Raw genomic sequence first — 15820 nt, forward strand, 5'->3', positions numbered from 1 at the left:
AGGTAGGGGACTGAACCTAGAGCCGAGATGGACAGGTCATCCCACGTCAGCTGCTTTCTGGCTAACGGCTTTAAGTATTGTTGAGTCAAGGACAGCTTTATAGTTAAAATAACACTAGTAACTTTATCCGCAGTACTCGGCGTGAGTGTCTGTCTCCCTGGTTTCCAGTGTTTTTGGAGAGGGACCTTCCCACAGATTTCTGCTGGCTGAAGCCCAGGTACATAAGTCCTTCCATCTTTCTCCAGGTTTCTGTTGCCGCGCGTTAGCTTATCTGTCAATTGGTGGATAGCTGAAAGCGATAATCCTTGCTGTCAAAGCAAGGAGCAAACATCCCTCTCCGCATCCAGCAGGGCCGAGATCCCCTTGCTGTTTCGTGCCACTGTCAGTCGTGTGGCAGCTGCTGTGGGCACTGGCCAACAGCTGTGCACATCTGTACAGCTCACACTCCCCTCTCCAGCTATTCGCATGCAGCATGAGCACCTGGGGTTTTGGGATGGACCTCAGTAGCTGGACCAAGTTTTACTATCCAGGCAAACCATAAATGGGAATCGACTTGCCTGTGCCTTCATGTCACTTGAACCCTCTTTAAAAAAACCTGCTCCAAATTAAGGCCTTTTTGAGGGAAATGAAGCATCCTGAACTAATGATAAGTAAGAAAAAAATTGTGCATGAGCAACTAGATCTGTACATATGTAGTGACAACACTGAATAGTTGTATTCCTGTATCTTACATTGGAGTTGGGCTATTCAGAAGAAGCTAATCTCTCGCATTAGGAAGTGGGCTGCTTTGTGTTCCTTCTCCTTTCTCAGAAAAACAGGACCAAAAGAGGAGGTCAAAAAATTCTTTTTTCATTATTCTCAATCCAGTTCTTCAGTGCAAATGAAAAATTTTCTTATTGAACCCATTTTTTTTAATTGCTGTTGTTGGGAAAACCTGCTTCATGGCCTAGAAGACATTAGAGAAGTTCAGATATTTTGTTTTTTGCTCATGTTTAAAGTCTGATCAGAGCAGAGGAAGGACTGTCTATGAGTCTGCTAGTCTTACTTTCCTGCTGGCTATTCCTGTTGCTGATAGACATGGGCATCGGGGGTTATAAAATGACCAGCCTTTCTCCTCACCTGTACAGGACAGCTTAACATCACAGACAGTGGTATGATAGACTTTTTTTCCTTGGATCAGAATATCCTCCTGGCGGTTCTGCGCCTCATCCTTCATCAGACCGCTTGTTAATGAGCTGCTAGGTCGCTCCTGCCTCACCTGCTGTGTAACTTCTTTGCGCTGTAAAGAGTGGCAAAGCCTCCCAGGGAGATGATGGCTTTGCTGCAGAGAAGAGTCGGTGCATCAGTCAGGGGGATTGCGGCTTGCCACCTGGTAGCTCTGGTGAACGCGTACGTGTCGGACACCCGCACCGTCACATTGCGTGCCTTCTCGCCCTCCATCGCTGCCTTCTGCATGTGAAGTCACTGCTAGACTATGAATCCGCCTAAAAAGCCTCTCGTCGTACCACTTAAACCAAACACAAAACCACTTTTATTCCAGCTTTGGAAAATCTTCTGACGTAATACTTGAAACTTGTTGTTTATTCCCGCTGACATGGAGAAAAGTAAAATTCAAGTAGTCTTTTCAGTCCCCCTCCTCTCTACCCTTCTTGGTTATTATTAACCTCTGTTAGTTCCCTGCATTTGAGATAGCTGGGCAAGATAGAATAATGTTACAGTAATGGCTATAATGACCTGTGTTTCACTTCCAAGCTGTTAAGAAGATGGCACACTTTTTCTTTTTTTCACTAGAATAATTTCTAAGTGCAGCCCCTTAAGACCTATCTGAAAAGCCTTGCTGAGAGATGGGTTTGCTCCAAGAGCACTTGTTCCTCCCCACGCTGCCACCCACTCTGTCTTATGGATTGATTTTTTTCTGTTCTAAAAGCTAAGTATCACCTTTAGACCTGCTCAGATCAATATTGGTAAGAAAGAGAGTGAAAACAGAAGAAATTTTTTTTCTTTTTGGTACCTGATGCTGAAGGCAGTTGTTACTACTTCCCTTCACCCCTTTGAAACCTGAGCAATAGTTGGCTGGGATTTATCAAGCTGCGAGTTCTCACGTTTTTGGTAAATACTTAGAATTTGATTTACCACCGGATCACTGTTACTTACTTGGCCCTTTATTCTGTAGGAGCTCCGCTCTCACTGGGAAAATGCTGTCCATCTGAGGCACTGTTACCTTTGTATTTTGGCATCTCACAGTGGCAGATGCCTGTCTTCACAGTACCTTGGCAGGAGAGAGAAATGATGTTGTCCCTGCCTTGCTAAGGGAGTCAGAGGCACGTGGGTCACCCAAGTACTACTTTGATCTAAATCCAAAACTTGGTCAAAAGCGCTGGCCCTATTCCTGCTGTCAGCTGGTGAGATCCCAGTACGATGCCAAAAGGTCTGTGGGTGGCACAAGGTGGTACGCACGCAGCCCTTGTGTAGCATCATGGGCTCTCTCGTGGGACTCTGAGTCGTGTGCACCCCTTGAAGCATGGTGGATCTTATGCCAGCTCCAACTTCTGCATGGTGGTAGTTTAATAGCACTGTGGTAGTCTCCTCTCCTGCGTGACTTGTCTCCCTTTACCTGGAAGAGCTTGTGGTGGGACGCAAGAGGACTGCGTTTCCCTACAGTGATGACTGTGGCCACTGTTTTGTGGGTACAGATCTCTGCTTTCGTCGCAGGTGGAAGACAGCATGATGGATGTGTACGACTTTGTGTATGAGGAGGCGAGGAAGAATGCCTCCAGCTTCAGGAGACAGGAACTGACTGCCATCCACGAAACAGTAAGTTGTCTTAGCTTTGGAGTTTGGAGCTTATTTGCTCTGGAGTATCTTTCTGTTGGCTTCAGTAGGTTGCGGTTCAAGCCCGTGTTCTGTTTCACAAATGCTGCAATGCTGTTTTCTCCTTGGGAGCAGGAGACCCCAGCTTGCTATCAAGTCTGCTTTTCCCTTTCTAAACTTCTTTTCCCAGGTTAGACCAAGAGGATTATCAACAGCAGGCGAGGATCATCTATTTGTGTGTCGCTTTGGTATAAGCTCTTCAAAGCTTTTGCACCGTAGCTGATATTGTCTGTCTCAGCAGGCCCTTTGCCATGCTGCGTTGCTCTGTATCTGTGGTGTGATAAAGTGGACATACACATCTCTGATTTCCCCAGTCAGGTGTAGGAAAAGGGTGAAGTTGAAATTCTACATGGTCCAGCAGAAATATTCAGACTTAATGATCTCTGTTTACCTTTGAGCATATTGCTGATGAGGACCAGAGAATACATGATTTTTGCAATGTTTTGCTGCTAGCAAGCTCCTGAGAACGATAAACTGAGGATGTTGTCTTGTAGAGGGAAGTTCTCCATAGTGCAGTAGGTGGGTCAGGGTGATGGCCCAGAGCACAGGGAGGAAGTTTCCCCTCAAAGATTGCAAGATGAAATGGCACGAGATGAGCGAGGATGTCTCCTGTGGCGAAAGACTCCTGAGTCCTCCACAGACAGCTGAGTAACGGAAATGTCCTCTCCCTGCACAGCAGGGCCTGTTTGGGTAGTGAGCTCATGTCATGCAGCAGGACTGGAAGGAAAGGTCAGATTTGCTCACTTGTTTCCAGACTCCTCCCACACAAATCCCTTTTTTTTTTTTCCTCTCTCTGTCTCTGTTTTCTTAATTCAATGCAATAAGTGCTTTCCAAAGCTGCTTTCATCTGTGCTTTTCAAAATGCAGTTAAGAGCAAATATTTTTCATTCTAATGACATCAGTGGCCTCTCAGAGATACAGCCAGGAGTGTTGGTGCTTCTTGTGGGGAAATTGAGGCCTGGGGTTATTAGTACACCTCAGTCCTCCTTTGGAAAGGAGAACTAGGCAGGGTACCCAGCTTCACCAGTTGCTTGCTTTAGCCCCTTTAATAGATGGATAAGCAGTCCTCCACTTTTTTCCCTTCCTTTTCTTTTTTTTCTCTTCCACCTCTCCATTAGAGCTACAGGCAGGCCAGCTCACCCCAAAAGCACGGCTCTAAGAAGCCAGCTTCACAGTGGGTGTTGCTGGACTCCCCCTACCCCAGCCCACAGCAAGTGCTGGAAATAGGAGCTTCTGCATTGCTGGGGTTTTTTTTTTTAGAGCTCACCCGGGAGAGGTGCTGAGTCCTGACCATTCAACTCTTCTGAATCCAACTTCTATTGCTCTGATTGAGAGTCGGGTACTTGCATTATTTGCTCTGTAGAGCCTAGGTTTTTTTTTTGTTTGTTTGTTTTAAATCCTGGCAGAAGTGAAGGGTCTCCTGTCACTGACGGCTGGCTACAGGCTGGGAAGGGAAGTGCTCAGACCATCACCTAACCAAGGGGTTGCTCTCTTTCAGTTCCTGTGCTGTGGGAAGCACTCTCCCTTCGGAGAGACGGGAGACATTGAACGTGAGACGTGCCCACTAGGCCATGCCGAGACAGCAGAAGAGGTAGGGAGAAAGTCAGTCCTTCCTTCTTACTTTCTGCACGTGCAGAGATTATGTGATATCACAGGCATGTGTCTGATCTCAAAAACCTGCTGGACTTTCCATTTGATACTAATTTCTGAGACTGAAAAAGGTATTCCCCTAACAGTGAAATGCTGGAGGCGTATATGATGATTGAAACCCCTTTTCCAAGGGTATTGAATAGGTACTTGAAGCAAAAAGAGAAACTGATAAATAAGGATTATTATGTCGAGCAGTAGCTTCAAGTGCATTTAATTCCTCTTTTTTGCAGTATCCCAGTAAAGTGACGGAGAAGCCACCAGTATTCTCTGCATTGAAGTTATAACGTAGACTTTATACAACAGATTTGCTCAGAATATGGCTCTTTCATTGGAGTAGCTAAATGAATTGAAGTAGTTAAAGCTGCTGGCTTCAACATGTATAGTCTAGGAAAAACAAAACCGTGTTGCTACAGATATACAAAAACATCCTTGTTATGCAAAGGTGTCAAGCGCTAATGTTTAAGCACATGTCAGCCTGCAGGGTAGCATTTCAAAACACTGTCTCCTGGAAAACAAATTATTGAAACAGGGTAGAATTCAGATCAAATAGCAGGAAGGAAGAGAAAAACAAACTTGGCTGCTGTGCATGTAACTCGGTTCACTACTTCTAATGGTTTGAACTTCCTCCAGTTACTAGCTGGGGGAGGTAAATGTGAAGATGCATTTTGCAGCCTGGGAAACCACAGGATTTGGTGGTTGCAACACACTTACTCTTTGGCATTCATGGTGTAGGGCCGCAAATGCTCTTACCCAGCTCAGCAAAATGCTTGATCAAGGCCATACTTTTACATTTTTGAATGGTTCTCTTGACTTAATGTTTGTCTTGGAAGCCCCACTGGACTTCAGGGGGGCCGCTAGCAGCTTAAAACTAATACCCGTTAATGTTCACAACAACCTGCAAAATTGAGCTAGCTTTGAAGAACATATGTTGCATCGTATTGTGTTGCTCTTCCATGTTTTTGTTTCACTCCTTCCATTTTCCACTAGAAGAAATGTTTGTGCATGAGCATATTTACCTGTGCATGTGCTTCCTGCCCTCAACACAGTCTGAAATGCACCATACTAAAAAAAAGGCATATTTTAGCAATGGAAGATATACTATAGACTTTTAGCTTCCTAAGCTGCAGAGCAAAGGAGTGAAGATGTCCCTCCAGTCTGCAAATGGACCAGCCCAATTCTGCAAGACCCCTCTTGCCTCTGTTTCTGTCCCACTTCATAGCCATGTCATGGTACCAAAAGTCGCATGACGCAGGGGATGATACGGAGGAGGGTGCTGCTTGTTGTTGCCTTGCTCCTCAACCAACAGTGAAAAATACCTCGCTCCCTTTTCTGTCCTCCGAACAAATGTCGTCTCTGTGATAGAGAGTTCTGGAGAGAGATTAGGGGCCTGAAAGTGCTTTTTTTTCTTGAGGTCACATTAAGCACAGTCAGGCAGTGGAGGATGAATTCCCCGTGATGCTGCTGTTCCCTCACAGAGCGTCTCTCTCATCTCAGGATTGCCTCCAAGAGATCCGGGACTTCCTGAAGAAGCACATGGACTTTGTCTCTGCGCTCCTGGCTGTCACCATCTGTTTCATGGTAGCTATGCTTATTCTTTGCTTTTCTAGCCCAGAGAGGCAGACTGCAGGCAGGAGAGTCATGTGCTAAATTAGCCTCAGGAGCCTAGAATTTGGGTGTGTGACTCGGATGGTTTCAGAGCACGGAGTTCAGTGGCAGAGAAATAAACAGTGGTGGACTTGGTCATGGAAATTAGGAAAAAGTCATTGCCTGTCTTGTGGCAGCTGGAGGGATTTTTCTGCAGAAATAGACTCTTTGGACTCTTTCTGCCAAAACTAGGCATGACGGATGGGAAGGGAGAGCAGCAAGGGAGCGGGTTGCAGCAGCATTTGAATTTCATTCATGTGGGTTTTGTCCTGCAAGCAAGGGAGGCCGTGTCACTTGACACAGATGCTTGTGGATCAGATAAAAAGTCAGTAGCAATTGTGGAAAAGGAGATGCAGAAAAGCCCAGGCTTCCAGGAAACGCGGTGCCTCCTCTTACCTAACGCAAACAGGCTGCCTCCAAGCTAAGACTGAAGCCTCTCCACGCAGCAGTAGCTCCAAGGCCTGGAAAGCTAATGAGCACTAACAGTGGAGAGCTGCACAGAAAGGAAAGGTCCCTTCCTATTAATGAATGTCAACGAACCCAGCACAGATGTCTCTTAGGCAGCTGGTGGGTGAAGTATGGGCTTGTAAGGAGCAGGCTACAAGGAAGAGCAGAGCATGTTGTCTTGGCTCCCAGGCAATACCTTTGATGTAGGATCTTGCAGAGGGTTATTTTCAGAGGCTAGCCCAGGTAGAAAGGGAATCACTCATTCTTTACTGAATTTGCTTATTTCTGGGGGGAGTGAGGGTGGAAAGGGCAATAGGAGCATTTACTTTAATGCAGAAGTCAGCGAGAGAGCTCCATGTGGGCAGTTTGTTCAAGAGCTGGAGAGCAACACTCAAAACAAGTCGCCTTTTTTTTTTTATGTCTACCTGCTACTTGGCAGATGTGTATCACATTTTAATTACCTGTCTACAAGGGCCCTATGTGTGTAGTAAAACATGCCAGAAAAGAATACTACCCAGGAGACTTGTGTTTTAAACGTGAAGGTAGGGGTTTTTTTTCCTGCTGTAGTATCTCTGGGCCAAATTTTTCTGACTAAATGTGTATTTAGAGGGTGTCTCTTTTCCTTCTAATTACTTCTGTCTATCTTGGCATAGCATGCAGGGTAGCTAAGAGTGGTAGCTTTACCCTTAATCCTGCAGGCTAATGCTCCCAAAAGGTTGTCCTAACTCTATAAATGCTGTGTGAAAGCAACGGAAAGCCTTGAGCCAATGATTCCCATCTGCTAAGTCCTTCACCAAACAGCGCTTTGTCTTTTATCCCGTTCCCATTAGAAAATGTTGGCAGGAATAACGGGTCTGAGTTGCTCCTCTCGAGTTGCTATGTCTGAAGATAGAGGTGGGTATCTGCAGAGGAATCACTGTGTTTAAACATAGCATAAGAGTAGCATGGCTGATCTATGGAGCTCAGATAGGTGAGAAGACTCGGATGAATGGAAACTTGTATTTCTTTTATACTGCTAGTAGTAAATGAGGAAAACTATGAGGCAATGCTATATGTAGTAGTCTGATCTAGCATATTTCTACTTACACAGAGTTATGTACATACACTAAAATTCAATAAAGCCTCAATACTAAAGACTTAGATGCATCTGAGCTGTTTCTCAGAAAAATCTTAGAGGCATACCTGATGCATAATGCGAAGTCACCCATGAATATCTGGTGTTGCTTTCTAATTTTCCTTGGGTATAGGAGAAATATCACTTCCACTGTGTTCAAACAAAAGTGGGAGCGTATTTTTTTCACAGCTTGATGCTATAGCCAGATAACGTGACTGTCTTTGAAGTACACATTGGAGGAAATCTCACCGAAACATTTACCATTGTGATGGCAGGATGCGAAGGAAGCGTGTGATGACTGGTATGGTTGTTCTGATGTCACTGTCCTTCCAGCTAACAATGAGCCGTTAACAGATGTGCCCAAATCATGCTGCACTCAAAGGCACTTTCACATTAAGGCAAACTTTTAAAAAGAGCGCGGCGTTACAGCCCTCACCGCGCTTCCCGCAGCAGCCTTACCTTTGATAAGTTGCCTGTGTAAATTCCCATATGGCATCAGACACTGCTGTGCAATGTGATATACCAGTCAGCAAATCAGGATATTGCAATACAAAGGAAGCGTACTGTCTTGGTGATGCTTCAGAATCGTGCACGTGCATGTTTCTTTGTAGCCCCAAACAATATATGAGATTCCCCTCCCTCCGTTTTATGTTTACAAAAGGCTATTATAAGATATATGTTTGTTTGCACAGAGGAATGTTTTGCGGCAGGAATTTGAAATCTGAATTTCCTGGCTTCTTCTCATTTTTGGTATTTTTAGGCCTGGGTTTGAGCCGTACTGTGCTAATTCTAATCAGATGCTTTAACCGCATGCTTTTTCTTTCTGTAATGCTGGAGTTATGGTGTGCGCCATTTTGTTGAAAAACAGCTCTTCTAACAAAAGTGTGACATTTTCATACATAACAAGTTCAGAAATGCCAAGTGGACTAACAGGCAATATTTATTATCTTTTTTTCAAGCAGCTGAAGCATCATAATCAGTTCAGTATTTAACTGTTTCCCTCTCATTTATTTGCTTTTAGGTTTATGGAATGATTCTGACTTCATTCCTCTGGTTCTCCATCCACTTCAGTAACAACCTGGACCGAAAAGGCAAATACACCCTGCGAGAAAGGTAGAAATTTGTTGACCTGACTTTCCCACTAGGTAGAGCCAGCTCTTGGCATAGGAAGCTGCCTGAAGTTGTCTGCAAAATCACCCGAGAAGGTGCTGCTTGGGGACAGGAGGCGGGACGGGTCGCCGTTGTTCAAGTTGCCTTTTTCCCTTTCCAGCACTACTAGCTGCTGTGCATTGCAAGCTGATCACTCAGGATGACGCTTTATGGAGTAGCAGTACCACGTCTTCTCGGAAAACGGATGAGGACTGAGGGACGCGCACACCTGGGCTCAGGGATGCAGGTTGCCTCGCTGGGAGCGTGGGAAGGACAGGTTGTAGCTCGGAAATCGGGACACAAACAGCTGCTTGAGGAGGAAAAAAAAGAAAAAAGCCTAGCAAGCCAAAATCACAGCCTAAACCAGGCTGCTTGATTCAGACTTCTCTTGCACTCTCATCTGAGCAATTGTCAGTTTCTCGTGACGCCAAAAGACGGAACGTTTCTAGGAAGATAGCTTTGGATCGTAGCCCAGGCCCTATCTTTTGTTGTCAGCAAGTATGTTTACACTAAGTGTGGCACTGCTAATAGGAAATGTGTTCTCCAACCTGGGCGCTCTTCATTATTGACTCTGAGCAGGTTTCTAATCATATATAAGTATCTAGGCATTGACGTGTTTTTTCCCCCCCCCCCCCCCAATTTCTTCCCTAATTTCAAATATTACCAGACTTAAGGAGCTCTTGCTAGAAGTTAGAATAAAAAAAAAGTAATGCATGAATTTTAAAACATACAACCAGAATACGGATGTATCCTTCTATCACTTCTCCTTTTTAATGCTATACACCATCATTTTTGATTCTTAGGATCAAAGCTCTCCTGGAGCTTGGTGTTGCATCAATTTTATACTGGTTTGTTCAACTTACTGCCTTAGTTCCATATTTATCTTCATTAACCTACCATGCTGTGAAATACAAAAGGACTTTGATATCACACATGGACAGGATTTGTGCTTAAAACGTATAAGAGAATGGGACTGATCTCCAGCCAGGTTAGCAATACAGTGTCCAACTCCACATCCTCATTACATCTTTTTATCAATAATAAGTTTAAATAGAAATTGGAAAAGTCTCAATCAACTGAAGGACTTAGCTTCTCAGTCTAGCTAATCTGATGGCTTCCTGTCATGCTTTGCCCTTCTTGCAGAGAGGCAGAGCCACTTCTGAACTGAAAACCATAGTTGCAATAGTCATAGTTTACAGCAGGGCTTTCAAACGGGAACTAAATGTATGTGAAATGGTGGCTGAAGTAACAGCAGCTTTCGGAAGCTCTCCTTCATTGCAGCTTTTACCCATGAACAATAGTAAGGGGGCAATCCTCTTTTGAAATAAATGAGGAAACCCCAATGCTGATGTTCAGGGCAACTTCTGGCCCTCAGGTGTGGACTGCTACACGTGTAAAAGCAGCAATACAGCCTACAGTACCTTCCCTAATCTGGTTAGTATTTCACCAAGGTTGCAAATATCTTGCATGGGGAAGAACTGCATTAAGGGAGAAAGGACTGTCGCTCCTAATCCTGCCCCCTTGGAACGAGCAGAGTTTCACCGCTGACTTTGCTGGAAGCAGGATCAAGTTCAACCTGCTCAGAAGTGTTACTCGGGCTACCTCCTGGCAGTCACCAACATGCCTCTGTCTAGCAGGGATTTAGTGATATGCTTACCCTAGCAGCTGCCCTTGCAAACATACCCACTTTCTAGCAGCAGGAAAAGATTCAGTTAGATATCTTATATCTTTGTCTCTGGAGAGTGATATGCTCAGTCTCCACTGTGAGCTCTAGCTGTTACTGTCAAGGCTAATGCTGCTGTTATTCCACAAGCCAGCTGGCAGCTCATGTGACTCATGGTGGTTTCAATAAAAGTGAATTTCTTGCAAAGGGCTGTCGTTCCTTCTCTTTTTCTGCAATGCACGAGGCTGTCTGGATTGCTCGGGCGTTTGAGTAACGGGCAGTTGTCAGTGATTCCCTCAGTGCTGGGAAGAGATGTTCCCCGCGCAGCTGGCACGCGCCTGTCGCAGAGGCATGCCTTCGCTGCGAGGACGGGGACGACTGCGTCGATCCCTCCGAGGAAGAGGAACCTGCCAGTTGGAGTAGCTCTCAGGCTGTTGTTTATCACAGCAACTGGCTAATGTGAGAGCAGTCCTGTCCCTCGCAAGGAATAATGCAAGCAGAGGCGGGGGGGGGAAAAAGCTTAAGGACGCGCTTAAGCAATGAAATAAGGAGTGGAGTATTTATATAAAAGGTATCTCTAAAGTTTTGCTTGGAAACTGGAAGAAAGGCTTTTGGTTTGGGGTTTTTTTGTTTAAGTTTTTAAACAGTGGATGTTCAGGTCTTATTCACCCCTTTTCCACCACGCTGTGGTGGCTGGAGGACTAATGAATTCTGCTATATCGAAACAAAAAAGAAAAAGGAGATTCAGCAAATAATAGACTGTATTTGATCAGTGTGGGTTACCTGCTTTAAACTTCATTAACTCTAAAGTCTAGTAGGAGAAAAGATATCCTTGTTAAAGCTTTAGCATTGTGATCAACAGCCACAGGTGTTCCTCTTTCCCACACCAAATTTTAATTTAAAGTGATGAGTATGGACAGGAGCAGCCTGTACATAATAAAGAAACAGGGAAGGGCTCAAATCCTCTTTTCCCCCCCTTTTACCTTGAGTCATTTGTAACCACCAGAACTGCATTTTAAAAAAAAAAAAGCAGGTAAGTTCTAGCACTTGCCATGTGTCTGTGTATATATATACAAATATGCTCACACGTTTTTACATGTATATTATTGTAAGATATATATGCACGTGTCTGTATGTAGAGCTGCAGGTTTCACACCTGTGCAGCGTGTTTTGCCGCAGAGGCAGCGAGGTCGAGAAGGTGACTTGTACCAGCCCTATTCACGGAGGGGCTGGCGTGCCTGGAGCGCGGCCGTTTCTTCCCTACTGCGGGAAACGGACTGGAAATGTGCACTTGCTTTGCCCACTGTGGCTGGAAGTTCCCTTCTTTCTAAGACACTGATAGCTGTCTGTGGGATTTTGATTTTTTTTTTTAAATGCACTTATTTGGGGGTGTGGGTGGGAAATCCTGTCCTAAATTTGTGCAAATTTTTTTTGGTTTAAAAAAAATAATTCAATCCAGTATAAACTAAAGACACTATGCTCTGTACATACGTGCTAGCTGTTTCATGATTGTTTTTATTCCTGTTTCACGTGTTTCTGAATACCCTGGAGCTCCTATGCAAGGAAAAGCATCTCTAATGAGCCCGTGACGGAGTAGCGCTCAGCAGGACGCTGTGTTTAGCCTGGTTCCCCAAGGGAAAGACGCTCGCCGCGAGATGGTCGTAGCTGCTGCTGGTGTGCCTGCGTTTGGGGAACCCGCCACCTCTGAGCTCGCTGGTCAGGATTTCCCACTGCAGCCATGGAAAGTGATTGGTGAGTAGAAAAAGGGCCCTTTGGGGGCCCTCTCCCCTACTGAAACACATGTGACTTTGTCGGTTGAGGTGGGGGCACCCCCGAAACCATGCAGCAAGCCACGCGAGGTGTTGCAGCAGACGGCACGGGTCAGCTGGCGAGGCTTGATGGTGGCAAAGTGTTTCTAGAAATTTTGCTCGCAGCTTATCGCAGAAAAGCGTAGCGTTATAATTTTCTTTTTTTAAAAAAAAAATCACGTATTAGATACTGGCTGCTCACGTAACAGCTGTAATCTTAATGCTGTGACCGGTGCTGGAAAAATGAAGGAGGAAGTTAAGGAAGGTGGTGATGCTATGCTTATGTGTTTCATGCCCCAAGAGATATAGTCGCTCCGAGAGCTCAGGAGGATGGACTAAGCCATTTTAAAACCAGCCAGAGACCAAACAGCAGTTACTTTAATTATTTTTAATAAAATAGCATTTTGACTTTGGACTCATTAAAAGCACGGAGTGTGTTTAAATGTTGTCGTTCAAAGCACTACGTGGCCCTGGCCAGAGGAGCTGAAGGCATTGCTGCAGCAGTGTTGGGGAGGTTCAGGTCCAAAAACAGCACCCAGGCTCTGCTGCTGCTGCCAAACGGCACCGCCTAGCAATACCGTGACAGAAGTCACGTGGCTGGGAAACGTCCAGCACTTTTCTACCTGCGCCAACATGAAAAAAATCATTGCCTGCTCTGTAGCCGGTGTGTTTTGCACCCACTAGTCCTTACTTCGCTACTCCCTGCGCGTGAGCTCCTGCGTAGCAAAAACAGAGCCCCAGTAGATAGATTTCATCCGAAAGCAAGCATGGACCTCCCCGGTGGGAACGCAAGGCTGGCAGCCGGGCTCGGAAACACCTGCAAACCCGCAAGAGGGGCACGGGGGAGGCCAAAGGTGCAAAGTCAAACAAAGTTGGGTTGCGAATTGGCTCCAGTGAATTGTCAGCGAAGCTGCAACAGTGGTCGATTAGTTCTGCTGAGGTCACCTGGGCGAGTGCCATTTGGGCTGTGAGCCGCGGTCTGCCCCGAGCGAGCGTGGAGGGAGCCGGGGCTCCTGGGGCGGACTCGCACGGGAGCTGCGGGCACGCGGCCCTTCTGCAACTTCCCTGACTCGAGTCCGGTACTGGAAAGACCCGAGGAGCTCGGTGCACCCCTGGAAAGCGCAGGTCAAGCAATTTGTTGAGCCTGTGGACAACTCCGTGGCAAGGAGAGCGGGGAGCTTTCAGCCTCCCCTTGAGCTGGCTTGGAGCTGAAAATGTTTTCCTCTTTCCAGCCCTGTTGGCTACATGTCTGTAGGAAACCATCTCCTGTGCAGCTAAAACTGTGTAAATTTGGAAACAGATTTTAAATCTTTTTTTGAAGAAAAGATTGACAGATTGTGATTTTTTTTTTTCCCTTAAACCAGGTGCAGAAACAACATATTTTCAAAACCAGCCTGTTATAACTTTCCTCTGGAAATTCAGCGCAAAGTAGATGTTCCACACAGGAAACTTCAGCCTGTGCCGCTGAAGATGCGCAAGGTAAAAAAACTACTTTGAAAGCACGGCCCTGTCGCGAGCACTCTCCGACTTTAATAAGAGGTGGTGTTGCTAGTCTCTTTTAGTAAAACGCTATGCGCTAGGATGAAAAGTCTTTTGTTTGTTTGTTCGTTTTTAATGTCTGACTCCTCTTCCGGGAGGATTAGCAACGGGTAGTGAGTATTAACCTCGTCCGTTGAGAGATGTTACGTCGGGTAGGATGGTAGGGGAAGGAGCAGGAGAAAGGAGGGGGAGCCGACGAGGAATGTTGGAGGCAGAGGCTGTTTTGGAAAAATCCACGTACTGCATGTTTTACAGCTTTAGGAAGTAGCTGCCAAACCCATGACTAGTTACAGGCCAGCGGATGAGGCCAGTCCCGACTGTGTTCTGGGTCGCTCCGCTCTCCGCCGCGCTTTCCCCCCTTCGCTCCCAGCACAAAGCCTGGAGGTAGCTCAGCTGGCCTGGGCTCTCCCAGCGTCATGGGGAAGAGCGCAGCCCCCTCGTGTCGACTGCTCGTCCCCTGCCCGGGACCACGAGCGCTCTGCAGAGCCAAGGTTAGACCTTGGGCCAGGAAACTCAGAAACGTTCAAAAATACCTAGTTTAAGAAGGAAGAACGGCCGCTTCCAGCCTTGTGGTGTCAATGCGGGCGTACGTTTAAATTCTGGGCTGCCTTTAGTCACCTGAAGGTCTCGGGGACGGTCGAGTAAATTAATGCTCTGAGGGAATCTGCGTAACTACCCCCACCAGGAGGGTTATCATGAGGAAAAGACCTTCTCTTTCTATGGCAGAGATACGGGGTTGTTGCTGAGCTCGCGTCAAGTTTGTACATCTTGGAAGAAATACCCTAAGCAGAGCCCTAAGCAGAGGTGACCACCTACAACTAATGTCCTCTTGTGTTCAAGGCACTGTTCTCTTAGAGCCGGGCAAGCAAAAGGGAAAGGTCCTTTCTTGCATCCTTGCTAGGAAGGAGAATATCCCAGCTTCACACTCCCAGGATTTAGCAATATCTGGGTGGCTGTGTGCCTTTACCGGTATCTGGTTGTGCTCGTGCCGCTTTGAGCAGCAAGCGCGTTAGTGGAAACGGCAAAGCCTTCGGAAGGACTCCCGCTTAATGGAAAATTGGTCCCGATATTGGGAATCCTGAAAGGGACAGGAGGGAAAGGAAGGTGCGATCCTGCCCTGCCGGCATATTTTGTGTTGCCCCTTTATTGTGGTTGTAAGTTCCTTGGGCAGAGATTGTGCCCAGCTGTGTTTTGCGTTGAACAAACTGGAATAAACCTGCGCGGTTGATATTTGCACTGACAACCTCATAGCTACGTACGGGATTAGCATCCTGCCCCTCCTGCTACTAGGAACGGCAAATCGTCTGTCTGGCACCTTCCCCGCCTCTGGGCTGACTCTCGCTTTAACCTTCCCTTAGGTTATTCACATTATTCCAAGGCAAAATCCCCCTCTCTCTCTCTCTTTAGCATAACTAAGAGCGCCTTTGTTTAACCTCTAAGTGCACCAGCTTGCTTGTGGACCTGCTCTTTTTCTTTTTAGCCGCGTGTTGTGTGTTACGTTAGCAATAAGCTATTCCCTTCTAATCTGCATTCACCTACTAATGAATTATACATTGATTATACAACAGCAGCTCTGTGGCCTTATTGGCGGGCTGGGCTGCTCCTTTCACACGGCAGAGCAAAGAATGAATCATCTGGCAAAAACGTAACTCGCCCCAGCTACAACTCGGCCTTTTCCGATGCGTTGAGAAAAACGAAGGTCGGCTTTCTGGTTAGAAAGCAGAAGCGCCCGAGTTCACCGGAGGGGAGTGTCCGCCCTGGGCTCGGAAACCGGCTTGGGAATCCCTGGAGTTTCCTCTGATCCTCCGATGTCCCCTGGTTTCCTCGCAGCCAACCTTTGCTTCTGAAGGCAGTTTTCCTACCTGTTTCAGAGGCTTCAGGAGGAGCCGGTGCTATTCCTCTTCAACATCCTCTCTCCCCTCCTCCTCCTCATTA

At 46.3% G+C, this 15820-nt stretch overlaps 2 protein-coding genes across 5 annotated transcripts in view; both read left to right on the plus strand.

Moving 5' to 3' along the window:
• TSPAN32 (tetraspanin 32) overlaps positions 1-10745 on the plus strand; it is a 47021-nt gene extending 36276 nt beyond the window's left edge. For all 4 annotated transcript variants that reach the window (XM_068944821.1, XM_068944822.1, XM_068944824.1 and 1 more), the window contains 5 exons: positions 2713-2814; positions 4370-4462; positions 6016-6099; positions 8748-8839; positions 8997-10745. In XM_068944821.1, coding sequence (XP_068800922.1) covers positions 2713-2814; positions 4370-4462; positions 6016-6099; positions 8748-8839; positions 8997-9039 — 414 coding nt within the window. In that variant the 3' untranslated portion in view covers positions 9040-10745. The remainder of the gene's footprint in view (positions 1-2712; positions 2815-4369; positions 4463-6015; positions 6100-8747; positions 8840-8996) is intronic.
• A 1390-nt stretch (positions 10746-12135) lies between these two features.
• The window catches only part of CD81 (CD81 molecule), a 53162-nt gene continuing 49477 nt past the window's right edge, over positions 12136-15820 (plus strand). Inside the window, exons 1-2 of the mRNA XM_068944825.1 lie at positions 12136-12290; positions 13711-13825. Coding sequence (XP_068800926.1) covers positions 12277-12290; positions 13711-13825 — 129 coding nt within the window. The 5' untranslated portion in view covers positions 12136-12276. The remainder of the gene's footprint in view (positions 12291-13710; positions 13826-15820) is intronic.

Source organism: Struthio camelus, chromosome 5, assembly GCF_040807025.1.
Source record: "Struthio camelus isolate bStrCam1 chromosome 5, bStrCam1.hap1, whole genome shotgun sequence".
Classification (NCBI taxonomy): Eukaryota; Metazoa; Chordata; class Aves; order Struthioniformes; family Struthionidae; genus Struthio; species Struthio camelus.